This window comes from Mya arenaria, chromosome 14 (assembly GCF_026914265.1).
Source record: "Mya arenaria isolate MELC-2E11 chromosome 14, ASM2691426v1".
Lineage (NCBI taxonomy): Eukaryota > Metazoa > Mollusca > Bivalvia > Myida > Myidae > Mya > Mya arenaria.
In genome coordinates this window covers 30,598,195-30,614,427 of record NC_069135.1, presented here as the reverse complement: position 1 = coordinate 30,614,427, position 16,233 = coordinate 30,598,195, and the positions used below count along the sequence as shown (strand labels likewise).

The following is a 16,233-nucleotide window of genomic DNA, read 5'->3' as shown; positions in this document are numbered from 1 at the left end:
ACACATACAAGTTTTAATTTAACTTATTCTTTTTTATTTTTCACACAATCGCATTTTATTTTTATAATGTCGCATTTACCTGTCTTAAGTATGCTTCGTGTGTTTTATGAAATTGTATTGATGTCGATTTTATATTTGTTTACATTACTGTGTACAACGCCATTGAGTATATTTATAAAATTAGGCGTTTAATCAAATAAACAAGTTTCAAGTTTCAAGTTTCACATTCAAAGATGATGTTAAGGGTTTTATTATGATTGAACAAAGAATAATGTTATACCATGACTTAAAAATCAAAATGAAACGACAAGCAACCTTCCCTGAGGATCTCTGTCAACTGTATGTTGAATAAAACTTGGGGGGGGGGGGTATTTGTAATTTAAGACTCTAGTTGAAGCTTAGCCTTGTGGCGATTGAACTAGGTTCGATGGCATATCATTTTTTGAGATTTTGGCAAATCAATTATCACACATAGTAAAAATTTTTGCTACTTCAAGAATTGTATTCTGGAACATTGCATGAACGTTAAAGGGCCGGTTATAAAACATCAAGTTCTAGAACTTATTGTCCTCAAAATATTCTTGAACTTGATGTTCGAAATATTCTTAAACTTGATGCTCCAAAACCGGCAATAAAACGTTTTTTTCCTGTGTTCTACAATCCAATTTGGAACTGAGCGAGAGCTGTTCTTGTATTGGGATCTAGAATAGTGCTAGTAAGGGTGCCATACAGAAAGGGATTTTAAAATTAATTGGTAAAGGTGTTCATAACATAAAGACCCACGTCCCTACCTTTGTTTAAAGTGGTTCAATTCACACTTAAAGGTTTTTCATGATGAAATGCAGCATAAATGAATTAACAGTGCAATTGATCGATTCCGGGCAGTAACGTTGCCATGCACAGTTGGATTTTGAATTTAAACTGGCAAATGTGTTCACCACGTTAGTGTGATAGGTCGTGTACAAGACCCTTGTTAGACATGAAAGTTCAAGGTCACACTTTGGAGTTTAATCATTAACAGATGCTGCATATTGCACATAGAGTATAGCTGGTCATGTCTGGGTTGAAACTTTGTCATGCAGGGAGGGATTTCATAATTTCTTTGCAAATATGCTGAATGCTGCATTTATGCATATGCAGTATAGTTAGTTGGTTGTGTCCGGGCTGCAACCTTGTTATGCATGGATCGATTTAAAGAAAAATATTTTGCACATTTGTTCGGTACATCAAGACGACGTTTCGCATGCAGGACCTACGCCCATACCTAAAAGGTCAAGGTCATATTTAGAGTTTAATATCTGTGAAATGCTGCATATAGATTAAGAATCTACGTACGGGCTGTAGCTTTATATTTTTTGAGATAGTTTAAGGTTGCATTGCACATGTGTTCGGTACATAAATAAGAAGTGTCGGCTACATAATCCACGTCCCTTACTCTCACTGCATCACTCCTCCACGCTTGACGTCAACCATCATGAGGGGGGGGGCGGCATATGCGTATACTTTATGATAGCCCTTCCTGAATGTAGGCATATTAGTAATTACATAATCAATTGAACTGGATAGAACCTCGGGGGCATTCGTCACTTACTGTGACCGCTCTTGTTTTGTTCTTAACAGCTGCTTTCCCATAAATCTACCTACGAGGCTGAGTAAATGGAATTATATTGCAACTTCTTTTAACGGTTCATGGTTCATTTACAAGCAAACAAATTCTTCCATTCAGATTGTTTATTATCAAAGATAACATGCAATAGTTTAAACATTGTATAAAACATAAGGTTATAGGAAAAATGTTACTATTTTTATATTAAAGGGAGAAACTCGCGTAGGGCCGTCAACATTTTTTTTTCCTTTTACCGCCTACAAACAAGATGAATTTTGATGCAAAGCATCAAAGACGTACCGAATGTTTTTTGGAGCAGGACTAAAAGGAAGCCGATGCATTAAATCAGGATACCAAGTTTGAGGTATGTGGATTAAAGCATTGTTTATATATAGATCGGAAACCGATTTTAAGCTGAAGGTAATCATAAGGTTACCACGACATTGACCGTTAAGGTCTATATGTCGACCAGTGAAAAGATCACTTCGACAATTTTAGGGTGGTGTACAATTATAATATTATTTTTACTCCAATGTGAGAAAAATCTAAGAATTAAATTATTGATAACTTAATGGACTTTTACTAAAAGAAGACATGAATAACAAACATACATAACATATCCAAACATAAAAATGAGCGTGTAACCTGGAAGTAAAAGCATATAGTTTAAAATAGGTACAAATAATGGAAGAAGTATTTACAAAGGCTGTTCTTTTTTAAACTCATGCATACAATTACAAAAGTAAGATGGATTTGAGCACTGAACACAGTGATAAAATTAACTAGTTTCCCCCTTCTGTACGGGCAATCCACATACACACAGTTCCGCTAGTTGACATACCACTGTATAATGGTTAGTTCTTTCAAGAATATTCCTTAAATTATACTCATTTACATTTCAATAGCAAATTTGTAAGTAGCATTATATACATGGGAATAACAGCATGGTACATTGGCGTGTAGTTGGTTAACATGTTATAATTAATCTAGCTTGATAGGAAAAATCTTTAGAAGTTGTTACTAAGACGAAGTATTGTACTTATCATGTAATTTAAATAATACCAGACTCTGCTCGCTCACTGTACTGACAATATCAGCACCTACGACTGTGTAAGAATGTTAATATGTTGGTATATGTTACACACCCCTCCAACACAAAATAGTATGAACCCCAGCCGCATCAATCCTCTTCGCATACTCTATTGTATATACTTATGAACATTAAAGTGTTTTCCTTTTTTTCGGTTTTCCGGTAATTCCACCGACCCGTTAGACCACAAGTCTTCTTGTGGGTAAACTCAAACCGGAAGAATCTTAACTAAAATTCCTGCGATTTGATTGGCTGACGGGTCATCGTGTGAGCGTATGTAATATTTTTGGTTTACGTACAGTTTCTACATGATATCATTGATAGTAGTATATGTAATGAATGGTTATTGACTTTTCAAGTTTACCCATTTATTATAATTCCGATTATTTTAAATAAGAAAAAATCCCCCGAAACGTTTTTCCCTGAGCTTTGATGAATCGGGTCCTTAGGTTCGTTAACCAAGAGGTTTGTAATAACGGTATAAGACAAACGTTTCCTTTTACGTTAATCATTTTGTGCAATTGTTTGTTTATAAAGGGTTTTTTTTATCAAACATATTTTATATTTTAATTTTACAATAATAAATTTGGGTGGCCAATTATAATCACGTGACCCTCCATAGTACAACATTGAGACCTATCCTAAACTGTCGTAGTGTTTCCACGCGACGTCAAAAAACGACTACAATAAAATCAATATAATTGTATGCATCTTATATTTATAACCATTGCAGGCCGAGTTGGTCGGCAATTCTTGTAAAAATAGTAAGTGTGCAATGATAGATAAACTACCCTTAGGCTAGATTCATGACACCTGCTTTAGAAATAGCTTATTGATCTTTTTATTTAATAAGCCAACATGCTGAAACAAGAAGATGTTTCATTAAGTTTTGATTTGTTTAAAAACACAGTTAAGAACCTCTTTGTTCTTACAATACTTGTATGCACCTCTTAAGTTAAAAGAATCCGCTCATGGAATTAACATGGACATTCCAAACCGAATTCGACATGGGTATTGTATTGGAGAGGGCCATGATTGAAAAACACCATTTTAAGAAAGACAATATTCTTTAGCTACATTTTGTCCAGATTGATGTCGGTGCTATACCGGTGTTGCACACACTTCAAATGGGTGTGGCTGACACGTGACCCCTGTCTGCACGCGATCTTCGGATGGAGCAGTACAACCAGGAGGTGTTGAAAATCGAAACCTCTGGATGAGCGTTCCGATGAATATGAACACTTCCATGCGTGCCAGATGCTTGCCAAGGCATGCACGAGCTCCTGAAATAGATAATTAAATTCGATTATGAATAGTTCAATGTTTTAGCTTAACATGGTTGAAAGTGTGTTTGGCTCTAAGGTTGGAAATGAATGTAGTGATAACGGCAAAAATACTACAATACAGCTTTGTTTGCATATCGTTTCTTCGATCTGATTAAAATGTGTTCCTGTGATTAAAATTCACCTTTACCTAGACTAAATGGTGTAAAGTGTTCCTTCTGTTCTTTTTCGTTCCTCAGTTGGCCTTTGTCGTCAAGGAAACGTTCTGGTCTAAACACTTCCGGGTCGTGCCAGGTGGACTTGTCCGTGAGGAGGGTAATAAGGCCATAAAACACTAAAGAGTTTTTTGGTATAATGTAACCTTCAAACTCGACATCTTCCATGTTGCTGTATGGTGCGCTATGTGGGGCTATTGGTGTTTTAAAAAGGAAACAAATTGCATTGCAATTAGTTAAATATACTCAATTGAAAAGGCTTACCGTTTGGCAAAACAGCATCATAATCTAAATTCAGCCTTTTTTGACTATGGTTTTGCAATCTTTATTTCCGACTTGAATGGTTTTCTACTTTCAAGAATAATATAGGCATATATGTATTAAATGACTTAAAGGAGCAACATATTTAAAAACAACAATAATGCAATGGACTAGTGTGTGGGATCGGTAATTGTCCATTTAGTCCTAGGTTATTGCTCATTTATTGAAAACATTCAACGTAAAGCTTATAAAATAATACGTCGGGCTTAAGTATAAGTTGAAACATATGAAAATTGCAAAATATAGTATTGCTTTTACAAGAGTTACAATGAAATCAATGAGCACTGAAAGCGTTGAAAGGCTGTAGGAGCGAGAAACGTGATTTAACTTGTATTTAGTTATGTTCATAGCCAATAAAAGTCAATTCCAAAACATGTTTTTAGTGGCCCAAACTGTATCCTATAGTTACCTGTCATTTACCTAAGAATAGAAAAGGCAAATTTATGAATTTTAATACAATAAGCTTGTTTATAACAGTTACCGATAACGTTTATGTACTAGGACATATTAACTTCTCTTTCATATCGCAAGTGTTTTGCTAATTAAAAGTTAATTAAAGGAAGCCCGATTTTGGCTGAAGACGTTTTGACTATTTTAGTGAATATTAAGTCGCCTAACAGCACTAAACCCCAGTCATAGTGACAGATTACGTTTAAGAAATGAAATTTACCGGAACCACAAACTGTGAAATATGAATAGTCTTGGTTTCATTTAGAATGTTTATAAAGCAAACAGTTGTTAGAAGAACATTTCAACGCCACTTTTCACTATCTTTTATTACGTTTAGCTGTTCCTCTAAGCACTCAGTTATAAAAAAAATTTCCGGAGGACAATCATCCACGTAATAACGCTCAAAGACTTACTAACAGAACCTAATCGAAGCACTTCATTAATGAATGCTTGAAGGTAGGGCAGTTTCTCCTTATCTGATAGTTGGACCTGCCTGTCTTCACCCACTTCCTGTCAAAACATAATACTGTGTTTATATATACAACATGTACTTACTATTATGAATAACTCACGTGGAGCAAAATATCCTTAGAAACAAATCATACATGAAGAATGTAATGTTTTGACAAATTGGAATAAGAACAAACACTGTACTGCGTGTGTTCATATGTTCCAAAAAAACAAGCATAATACAAATGTGCACTATTTCTTATGTTTATAGATACACATGAGCTCAGAATCTCGCAGGACATTGATCAACTTTTATCTAAACTAGGAACTTTTTTTCGTTAGTGGAGACAACCTAGGACATTTGATTCGGGCGGATTTGCTAATAAAAATATATTTCCGCACTTCGTGTGTCTGTCGTGTGAGTATGCGTTTTGTCTGTGTTGTTTTCTACGTTATGTGATTCGCGTTTAGTGTCTGTGTGTATTTAAAAAAGTCATCGTTAAACCTTTGGCCACTGGGTTTGTTGCTGTTCTTTTAATTATATTAAAATTTCTAGTAAGTTCGTTTAAAAGTGAGAGAAAGACAGTAAACAATTACAAACTTAACTTAATGAAATGGTATACAGTTACCTTAAGTATTTCTTCCCGACACCTCTGCTGTATTTTAGGATTATTCATGAGGAAAAGGACTGCCCAAGTCATTGCAGTTGCTGTTGTGTCTGTGCCCGCATTAAATAGATCCACGATTACACGGTACATGTGTTCCGCTGAATTGGATACAATCGTATATATTTATTTTATTTTTCTCTATCCAACATCTTGAATATAAATATTTTATTTCGCTCTAATTATTCTTAAATTGTTTCGAATACATATATTATTAAAACAATATTATAAACTATTAACAAAAATTATATTCTTTAGAATGCGAACTTTAAATCTATTTACTACTGAACGTATTTTACTAATCAAATATTGGTGCGATTACACATATTTATCCGATACCCGTTAGAGTTTTGTCCCCTTCTTGTTCTGCTTTCAGATAAATGTCGACAAAGTCTCTCAAATTATCTGGGTCAAAAGTCGGCCGATGTTCGTCAATTCTGGACTTCGCGTATGCTTCCAGATCTTTGTACACGTTGAACAGCGCCATTAACTGATTAGGTAATGAAAGCAAATGATCGAACATTCATTTTCGCTTTGCTTATAAAAAGGCTGGGGTAATCTTATATACTATAAAATTTAATGATAAATACTCATAATGCCATTATATTATTGAAGTTATCGAACCTATAGTGTAAATGTTTACATTAACTTAACTACCTTTGATCCGGGTAGGAAACGTAGAAGCGGGAAGTAGTTCTCAGGAAGAAATATGCTCAGGGTTTTAAAAAATGTGCCGATATTGCCTAATATCCTTAGAAACGTAGGGTCCCCATATTCAAACCTATCAAGAGAGTTTTCGATATTAACTAAGAATGTTATGAATACAAGCGCAATGTCAAGTTAAATTAACAAACCCTTGCTCAGTTCAAGGAGTACATTATCAGAAACAAAAACGTATACGTCAAGGAAATTGCAAGCCATAGCCATTAATATATTTCTATTTAGATAGTTATTTTGAAACAAATAGCAATGTATGTGTAATGATATTATATCTGCGGAACTTACTTTCTAGTATTATAACGTGCTAGGCAAATGCGTTCCATTTCGTCAGGGGGGGGAGAATCGAGCTTAACCTAAGCATTCAAACAAGATGGCGGCGCCCATGTAAAAGGTGAGTTTTTCGGCGATTTAAAATTTTGGAAGCCAGTTTAGACACTGGCATATTGTGAAAAACCTGCTAGAGAAAATTCCACACCCATTGGTACTTGGATCTCCATGAAACATGCTGTAGTTTTGTCAAACATTCGGACATCGGCATCGACTCGAGAGGAAAACGAACTAAAAGGCACGGCTAAGGTTAGGATCCCTCGATAATATTGGCATGTTTTGACGATTAGCAACACTATTCATGATTGTTGTGTCAAGTTGGTGCAATATAAATGTGTATTGATCAACAGTTATCCGTCTAGAAACCCGTAATGACGCATTTGCTTCAAAATTAGTATTTATGCACAATGCTAAGGAGCAGTGCACGCAAATAAGTGGCTAAGGTTAGGTGCCATTTATTGAGAGAGGCGTTCATTACATACGGTAATTTTGTTTCCTGTTTGTATCTGTTCTTTCTGAGAGATTAAAGGTTTCCATAACACTGTGCGACATCATCATTATCCAGATGAGGTATTTTGAAACTGCCAAATCTGATTTCGCTGTGTTTTCATCTAGATACAGTTGAGAAAAAACTACAGTGACGCGATGTTGTGGATGAAAATCGTCTGTTTTGAACCGTAATGTTTAAGTAGAAGGTTCTTAATGATCTAATAAACAGACTCTTGAACAAATAATATTAATCTGCCTAGACCACCTTTAAAATTTATTTGTATGTAACACTATAAAAAAGTTACCAAACCTCATAAGTTAAAACGTGTCTTTTTTCTTTGCAGTGTAAACACAAGTACAAGATGGTGCGCCAGAAGTTGTCTCTTGGGCGGTATACCAAAAAAACAAAACATCGACGGTTTCGGACATCAGGTACTTGCGATGTACTAAATCTATCAAATGTTTCTAAGCGCAAATGGACCAAAACACCAATTAAGTCTCCCTACAAGAGCCCGTTATACACAGCTCGGCATTTTTCACCTGCAAAGAAAAAAGTGAAAGTCGCCCGTCCTCTATTTGGAACGTCTACTGAATGCCAGACAGATGCGGAAAGTTCATCAATAGATAATGCTGACCTTGAACTAATTTTGCCAAATCTGCCAGAGGAAAACAGTTCAGTGCCAGAGGAATACTACAATTCAGTGCTAGAAGAAAACAGTTCAGTGCCAGAGGAATACAATTCAGTGCCAGAGGAAAATACTGCTGGTTAGGTTTAAAAAAGAGTTAGTGTTTTCCTCTGTCACTGAACTGTTTTCTTCAAGAAGTGAAATGTTTTCAAGCACTGAACTATTTTCCTCTGGCACTGAATTGTATTCTTCTGGCACTGAACTGTTTTCTTCTAGCACTGAATTGTAGTATTCCTCTGGCACTGAACTGTTTTCCTCTGGCAGATTTGGCAAAATTAGTTCAAGGTCAGCATTATCTATTGATGAACTTTCCGCATCTGTCTGGCATTCAGAAGACGTTCCAAATAGAGGACGGGCGACTTTCACTTTTTTCTTTGCAGGTGAAAAATGCCGAACTGTGTAAAACGGGCTCTTGTAGGGAGACTTAATTGGTGTTTTGGTCCATTTGCGCTTATAAACATTTGATAGATTTAGTACATCGCAAGTACCTGATGTCCGAAACCGTCGATGTTTTGTTTTTCTGGTATACCGCCCAAGAGACAACTTCTGGCGCACCATCTTGTACTTGTGTTTACACTGCAAAGAAAAAAGACACGTTTTAACTTATGAGGTTTGGTAACTTTTTTATAGTGTTACATACAAATAAATTTTAAAGGTGGTCTAGGCAGATTAATATTATTTGTTCAAGAGTCTGTTTATTAGATCATTAAGAACCTTCTACTTAAACATTACGGTTCAAAACAGACGATTTTCATCCACAACATCGCGTCACTGTAGTTTTTTCTCAACTGTATCCAGATGAAAACACAGCGAAATCAAATTTGGCAGTTTCAAAATACCTCATCTGGATAATGATGATGTCGCACAGTGTTACGGAAACCTTTAATCTCTCAGAAAGAACAGATACAAACAGGAAACAAAATTACCGTAGGTAATGAACGCCTCTCTCAATAAATGGCACCTAACCTTAGCCACTTATTTGCGTGCACTGCTCCTTAGCATTGTGCATAAATACTAATTTTGAAGCAAATGCGTCATTACGGGTTTCTAGACGGATAACTGTTGATCAATACACATTTATATTGCACCAACTTGACACAACAATCATGAATAGTGTTGCTAATCGTCAAAACATGCCAATATTATCGAGGGATCCTAACCTTAGCCGTGCCTTTTAGTTCGTTTTCCTCTCGAGTCGATGCCGATGTCCGAATGTTTGACAAAACTACAGCATGTTTCATGGAGATCCAAGTACCAATGGGTGTGGAATTTTCTCTAGCAGGTTTTTCACAATATGCCAGTGTCTAAACTGGCTTCCAAAATTTTAAATCGCCGAAAAACTCACCTTTTACATGGGCGCCGCCATCTTGTTTGAATGCTTAGGTTAAGCTCGATTCTCCCCCCTGGAATTAGGGAAATTGCGTTACGTTGGTTGAATAATAAACACGCTGTATATCAATGCATACAGTATGCAACAACGGCAATGGCGTGTTCGACCTAAAACGCCCGTTAACTATACTATATTTATATGATATGTAAGAAGTCGTCATACAATAAACAATAGTATCAATTTAACGCGCTTCATCATGCATTGCAGATATTAAACACTCGGAAGGACTACAGTTACCTGTTTCCGTACACAATACCAGCGACGATATTGGACACACCCATCTTAAAGTTGTCTAGGTAATACGTTGGCTGACCCTTCTTGCTCTCTATAAGATCACACAACCTGTATTACACATTCAATCAACATAATGAGTATTCTTAAGAACAAACTATGTCCTCATAATGTAAGAGCATAAATAACTATACCTTGACAGGTGAACGGCGCCACGACATAATTTATATCGGCATAAGTCAAATACACCGGAAACGCGATTTTTAGAAATAAAAAAGATGATGATGATGATGATGATGATGATGGTTGTGTTATTTTTCGATGTATTTGTTCTTAATACTCACAGCCTAGCCTCTTCCTGTATACATTCCTCCAGTGACTTTCGGCCAACTCCAAAGTCTCTCATCGTCACAAGAATCAACTTCCGGAGAGCAGTGTGTTCGGCGCCGTTTGCCGAAAGTATACCTGCAGCGATTGAGTATTGATGTAGAGTTCTTTCTAAGGACAATAATTTGTAAGGACAATACTGAGTTGTTTCCCTTGACCAATGCTAATAGAACATTTAAAAAAATACCAACAGAGATGACTGACACAAAAATCAACTTCGTTCAACAAAAAGGAAAGGCTGTTTTCTCCCTTTATTAGCTATATTACGGGACTTCTTTTACTTAATACAAGTAAATACAGGCATGGAAATGAATTGATTATAAATGTTCATTTAAAATTTTAAGGATTTCGATACATTTAGACTCATTCAATATATGAGTGCAAATATGTAAAAATGGCATTCAACTAAAAATAGGTTTCAACTTATTATTGAAGCCATTCAGTCATATCCACTGACCAGTTGTTCTGTTATTTAATAGAAGTTTTATCAGTGAAATATCAACAGTTTCACTGCAATCTAAGGCGTGTAAATATCAAGTTCAAAAACTACTTAAAAATATGTTGTAGTTACTTCCTCTTGATCAAAACTCAATTCCATATTTATGAAAAGCTGTTGTTTTTTTCAAAATAATTATTTGAAATGAAAATGTAGCATGCGTTTAAATAAAGATATTTGGAGAAAAAAAACATACCGTTTCTTAGACAAATGGTAGTCTTGTTTTAACATTTTATTAAAGCTGAATGTTTGATCATTTGCTTTCGTACAAAACATTATTGTCATGAACAACTTCGATGTTTAATAACCTACTCATGTTTTTAACTGAATTACTTTGTAGTAATAACTTTCCGGAATTTTTACACAACAATTAATTGAGAACCTAAACTACACAGCCACGCCTCAACGTATGTTAAAACCAAAGCGTAGTGTTCCCTCTTCTTTTGGAAAACAACCCGTCTTCGATCAAATCAGACTGATCACTGACAGCTAGGAGTGATTCAATACACTTGTATCATCAGCCAAATGCTAAAACTTGATAAAATGATTTTAATTGTCATTTTTCCTACACAAAGCAATATTTTCAACGTTATATCGTGATATAGTCATTTTTCATACAATAAATCCATATCCACGAAAGCTAAACTACAGTTTACTGTTCGCTTACCTTTATTTTGAAATATGTAGTTAGTGGCAAAGAAATTATTTGGTCTGAATTTAAATTTGTCTTTCATATCCACGGCCGCCTTGTAAACGTTATCTTTTCCCATGATGAAGATAAAATTAAGGCTTGGACCGAGTTTCAACCTCACAACGTCACCATACTGTTGGCGTAACGTAAGCATCACCTCGAACATGGGTTTGTTTTGACGACGTATGTAAGGTAGGTTGCCTGAAGGTATTATTTGTTTTGTTTTTTTAATTATTGTGTACAGTTATAAAAAGAAAAACAGATAATTATATCATTTTGTTATTCAATTCCTAATCATAAATTAAAAATGGATTATTTATCAATGCATCTTACCGTTGTCACTTTCAGTTGTATTCGTAAGATGTTAAATATTCGGTCTTATTTAAACAACAAGTAAACCATTATCGAAGTTTAGAAATCTTTGTTGGACCCAAACCGGCGGATGATTAGAACAGGACCGTATGTCTGTCACAGCAGTTCCCGATCAATATCTAAGGAACGATAAGTCCGACAACCACAACCTTTGAATCAGTGGGACAAGGGTCAAGATCGTTTCCGATCAATTAATGAATAATGCTAAGGCCCAGAGACCTCATACTTGTCGAGCTGGTTGGAAATGACCAGCGGGTAAACAATATCCACTTTCCTATGACAGCTCTTGTTTGAAAACCGGTCTTAATCTATTTAATTACTATGCTTATTTGTATATATATATACCTGAACGATCCTTGACTTACCAACTATCGGCCAGGGCTTTGGTCCTGGGGGTAGCTTGCGAGACGATGAAGCGGAAGTGACGTAAACGACAGTCAATATACTGACCAAAGCAAGCAGTGCTAACACTGTCCAGTCTGCTGGTATCAATAGCTGACCGATGTACATCATGTTGATTTGTTAGTGCACCTATATGGAAAAGTGGACACGAAAATAGCTTTTTCGTTCGTGCATTTATTTTTAAACGTATATTGACAAATTGACGGTTACGTCATACGTCTTTATAATATAAAGCTAAAGTGTGTATGGTACTGAAATATTTCCGTTGCATTTGTTTTCGTTGTTGTTTTCATTAAAAGTTTCAAACTAAAAATGATAAGCAAAATTTGTATTCATTTAATCAAAGTGAAGATGCTTTAAAAATCGTAATATTGTTGTGCCCAGATCTTTGGACACAAAAGACATTAATTTAAAGTTAAAATTGTTATTATTATTTACATACATACAAATCTAAACATTATAAATGTAACCTATTATATTTAAAGTTGTCTTATTTAACACTTACCCGATTTTATTCAGAACATGATGACATTCAGAGGGGTTTATTTAACACTTACCCGATTTTATTCAGAACATGATGACATTCGGAGGGGTAAAAGTATCACGAACTGACTCTGTATTTACATTTGCCAAAAGTGCACTTCAGATAAACTTTACCCCACCCGGTAATAGTAAGCATTCAGTGAACTTTTTCAACAGATGCATGCTTTTGAATTTAAATCGTTCAACAAAAGCTTTCCTCGATATGTTGGTGTTAAGATGCATTTGTTTTCCTCACCGCTGGTGCGACGTACTATCCATATTTCTTGCATTATTTATCGTAAAGTTTCTATACTCGCACAATGTCAGCCATTTTGTTATTCTGCGCAACTTCCGCTCTTTTAAGGTCAAGTGCAGTCATGTATAAGGTGACTCATCCTTTTGATTTGTTTATGTTTACATTCCAAAACTTAGGGCTATGTTCAGAGCCTTTCTTTGTATCAGTTACATATTTTTCAAAAATGGCTGCTATTAATTCCTATAAACGATCTATTTTGTGGCGGTCACATGACTGCCATTCAAATTGTTGTCACTGCCATATTTTTTCTTGGCTATGCCAACGTTTTGGGTGGCATTGTCATCGGGTCCTTTGTTTTAAACCAAGAATCCATAGCTGGGAAAGGTATTAAGGCTCTTTATGTACTTATGAATAATACAAAGCATTACAATTTTAAGCCTAGCGTTCATTGTCAATTGTTTGACGCCTTGGTTGGGGCCACGTTGAATCATGGGTCTGAGATATGCGGATTTTCAAAATCGAAAGAGATCGAGCGAATTCATCTTAAATTTTGTAAATATATTCTAGTGTTAAAACGAGTTCATGCAACATGGCCGTTTACGGTTAAATAGGTAGATACCCTCTATACGTCAATAGATATGCTAGGATTATAAAATTTTGGTGTAAAACTATTTCTACCGACAACATTATCACAAAAGAATTATATAATGACATGTTAGGGAACCTTGATTATCGTAACAACTGGGTCAATAAGGTAAATCATTGTTAGATATGTATGGTTTCTCATATGTGTGGTTAAATCCAAACTCAGTTTAATTGAAAAACTTTCATATTATGTTTAAAAATAGAGTGTTCGATGTGTTTAAGCTATCATGGTATAAAGGGATAAACAATAGTAGTACTTTATGCACATATAAACTAATAAAGGAACATTTTGAAATTAAACTTTACCTAGAGTATTTACCAAAGAAACTAAGAATGTCTTTGTCTAAGCTAAGATTGTCATCTCATAAACTGCATATAGAAACCGGCCGATATGGCCGAAATAGAATAGATAGAGCCCAACGTTATTGTACTGTGTGTAACTCTAATGATTTAGAAGATGAATATCATTTCATCATAATATGTCCGGTATATAATGACTTCAGAAAAAAAATGATTAAAAGATATTATATTAGAAGCCCAAGTATGTACAAGTTTATCGAACTAATGTTATCAAAAAACGTAAGCATACTAAGTAGCTTAAGTAAATTTATAAATCAAGCATTTATGTTAAGAAATTCCTTAATTAATAACACCGTTTAGATCTTTCAAGTATTATGACATTTGTGAATAGCCTCCCATAATACTTCATTACTGTATTTAATATATACCCCAGAGTTTGATTTTGATATGTATCTTGTTTCCCTTTTTTGATACCTTATTTTTGATTATTTTTTTGTTCTTTAATTTAACTCACTTATAGTATTCTCTTTTCTTTGTATTTAGGCCATGAATCGTTGTGACCATACTGAATATTTATATGTGTGTTTATATTTTCTATATTTTTTTCAAGAAACTGTTACATAACATGTTTACGACAATAAACATTTCTGTCTGTCTGTCTGTCATCATTTTTCTTGACAGTAGCGTTTCGCCAACTGTGCGAGTATAAAAGCGCCACGGTTTTCGTTGGCAGGCAGTCTGAGTCAAGCATTTGTTCATTGCAGAACCACGTTATGTTTGCTTAAGTAATAAATCTAAATTTCAACTGTAATAACAAAGGTTACATTAAAAAACTACTTGATATAATAATCACTCGGCAAACATAAAACTTATGTGACTATGTATGAATTGAATATTTATAAGAATTTTTACTAACGTTCATTTTTTTTTATAAAATTGATCAATTCCTACAGTATTAATCAGAACGTGTATACATATTGAAGTTATAGAGCACAGACAACTGTAATAAACAAGTAGGGTGACTTTTGTGAGTTATCTCGCTTAGATTGCCATTACCCTAACAATATTAAAATTGCGTTGTGCTACAGAAATAACACCGCTAGATTCATCAATAATAAATTATATTATATAAAATACCGCTTTTTCGGAACGTGCGGACCAGCGAAAACATAGTTACCTTTAATAAATATTATGACATAAATACATAATATTTCTGTATAAACATTTGTACCCAGTTCGAGTGATGTTCCACCTTTATTTATGCAATAAAACTTATAAACTGTTTTCAATACGTAGTTGAAATTGGTACGAACTACAGAATGTCTGCGTAATATCAGAGTTGAGTTGGTTACTTGGGAGTCAAGCTGAGCTTGTTCGCACGGCCCACAAAAAGTTGAAGCGAAGTTGTGATATACATTTGCGGCAAGTACATTCACAAGCGTGAAACTAGGGTGAGCCCCCTACAATATATAGAAACACATCTTACCAGTCCTTGTACTATTCCAAATTGACAACACAATATAAAAAGAAAAATACGGTCCCGGCGAGCGTTTTAGTGTCTCTATAATCGCGAATCAAATCCAATATTAATTGTGCAAGGAAACTTAACGTCTTAAAAACACAGTTTATATACCGTCAGTATTTAGGTTAACAATACGTTTCAAACTGAGATCGTTTACATAGAGTTTTCTTTCACTCAAAATAAGCGTACAGCTAACCTACATTCGCGATAAATTTTAAAATGCAATGATTAGGAGCTAAGTCGGTCATTCTGTTAAATGTAGGTCACGTTAGTTATCGCGTTAATTACCTAATGTTGGAACATTTTCCAATAGGTATACCACATTCATGAGCCGCACGTGTATATAAACTTTTGGTTAATTATGGTTATGTTATGTTGTTTTTTTTCTGTTCCTTTCCCATTAACAAGCCTTCAAGTTTGTGGGAATGGAATTATCTGGCAACTTCTTCAATAAGTTGTTTATTTACAGTATATGGATGAACCCAAATATCTCTATTGTACATTCACAGCTCAATGCTTGAAATCGAACTGTAGGTTAAGAAGGGTAAGAAATCACGTGACCTAAAGGGGTTCTTACATGGATCACTGCTGGTCACATACGATGTAAACAAACATTTAAGTTTCATTAATTTCTAAATTAAATAAATAAAAAAATATTTCTTAACCTTTAAAAGACTATGTTAGTTCCTGCTTCTTTAGATGTGAAATATTTTAGAC

General features: G+C 34.8%; 1 protein-coding gene across 1 annotated transcript; it reads right to left on the bottom strand.

The window, feature by feature from the left end:
* Positions 1–1,713: 1,713 nt before the first annotated feature.
* On the bottom strand, positions 1,714–15,817 carry LOC128218163 (cytochrome P450 2B4-like). Its single transcript, XM_052925734.1, has 11 exons — positions 15,481–15,817; positions 12,235–12,400; positions 11,474–11,698; positions 10,268–10,388; positions 9,930–10,034; positions 6,738–6,861; positions 6,420–6,570; positions 6,045–6,181; positions 5,379–5,475; positions 4,170–4,388; positions 1,714–3,979 (listed from the first exon to the last, which is right to left on the bottom strand). Exons 2-11 carry the CDS (start codon positions 12,380–12,382, stop codon positions 3,798–3,800), a joined length of 1,509 nt encoding a protein of 502 aa, XP_052781694.1. The 5' UTR covers positions 12,383–12,400; positions 15,481–15,817; the 3' UTR covers positions 1,714–3,797.
* Positions 15,818–16,233: the final 416 nt, after the last annotated feature.

What these genes read in the sequence shown, in the direction of transcription:
- LOC128218163 (XM_052925734.1), bottom strand. Translation starts at nt 12,382, where the DNA reads ATGATGTACATCGGTCAGCTATTGATACCAGCAGACTGGACAGTGTTA. An exon ending in CTACATATTTCAAAATAAAG is followed by an intron (nt 10,389 to 11,473) that starts GTAAGCGAACAG and finishes CAATCGCTGCAG; the next exon opens with GTATACTTTCGGCAAACGGC. An exon ending in GTCGGGAAGAAATACTTAAG is followed by an intron (nt 5,476 to 6,044) that starts GTAACTGTATAC and finishes ATGTTTTGACAG; the next exon opens with GAAGTGGGTGAAGACAGGCA.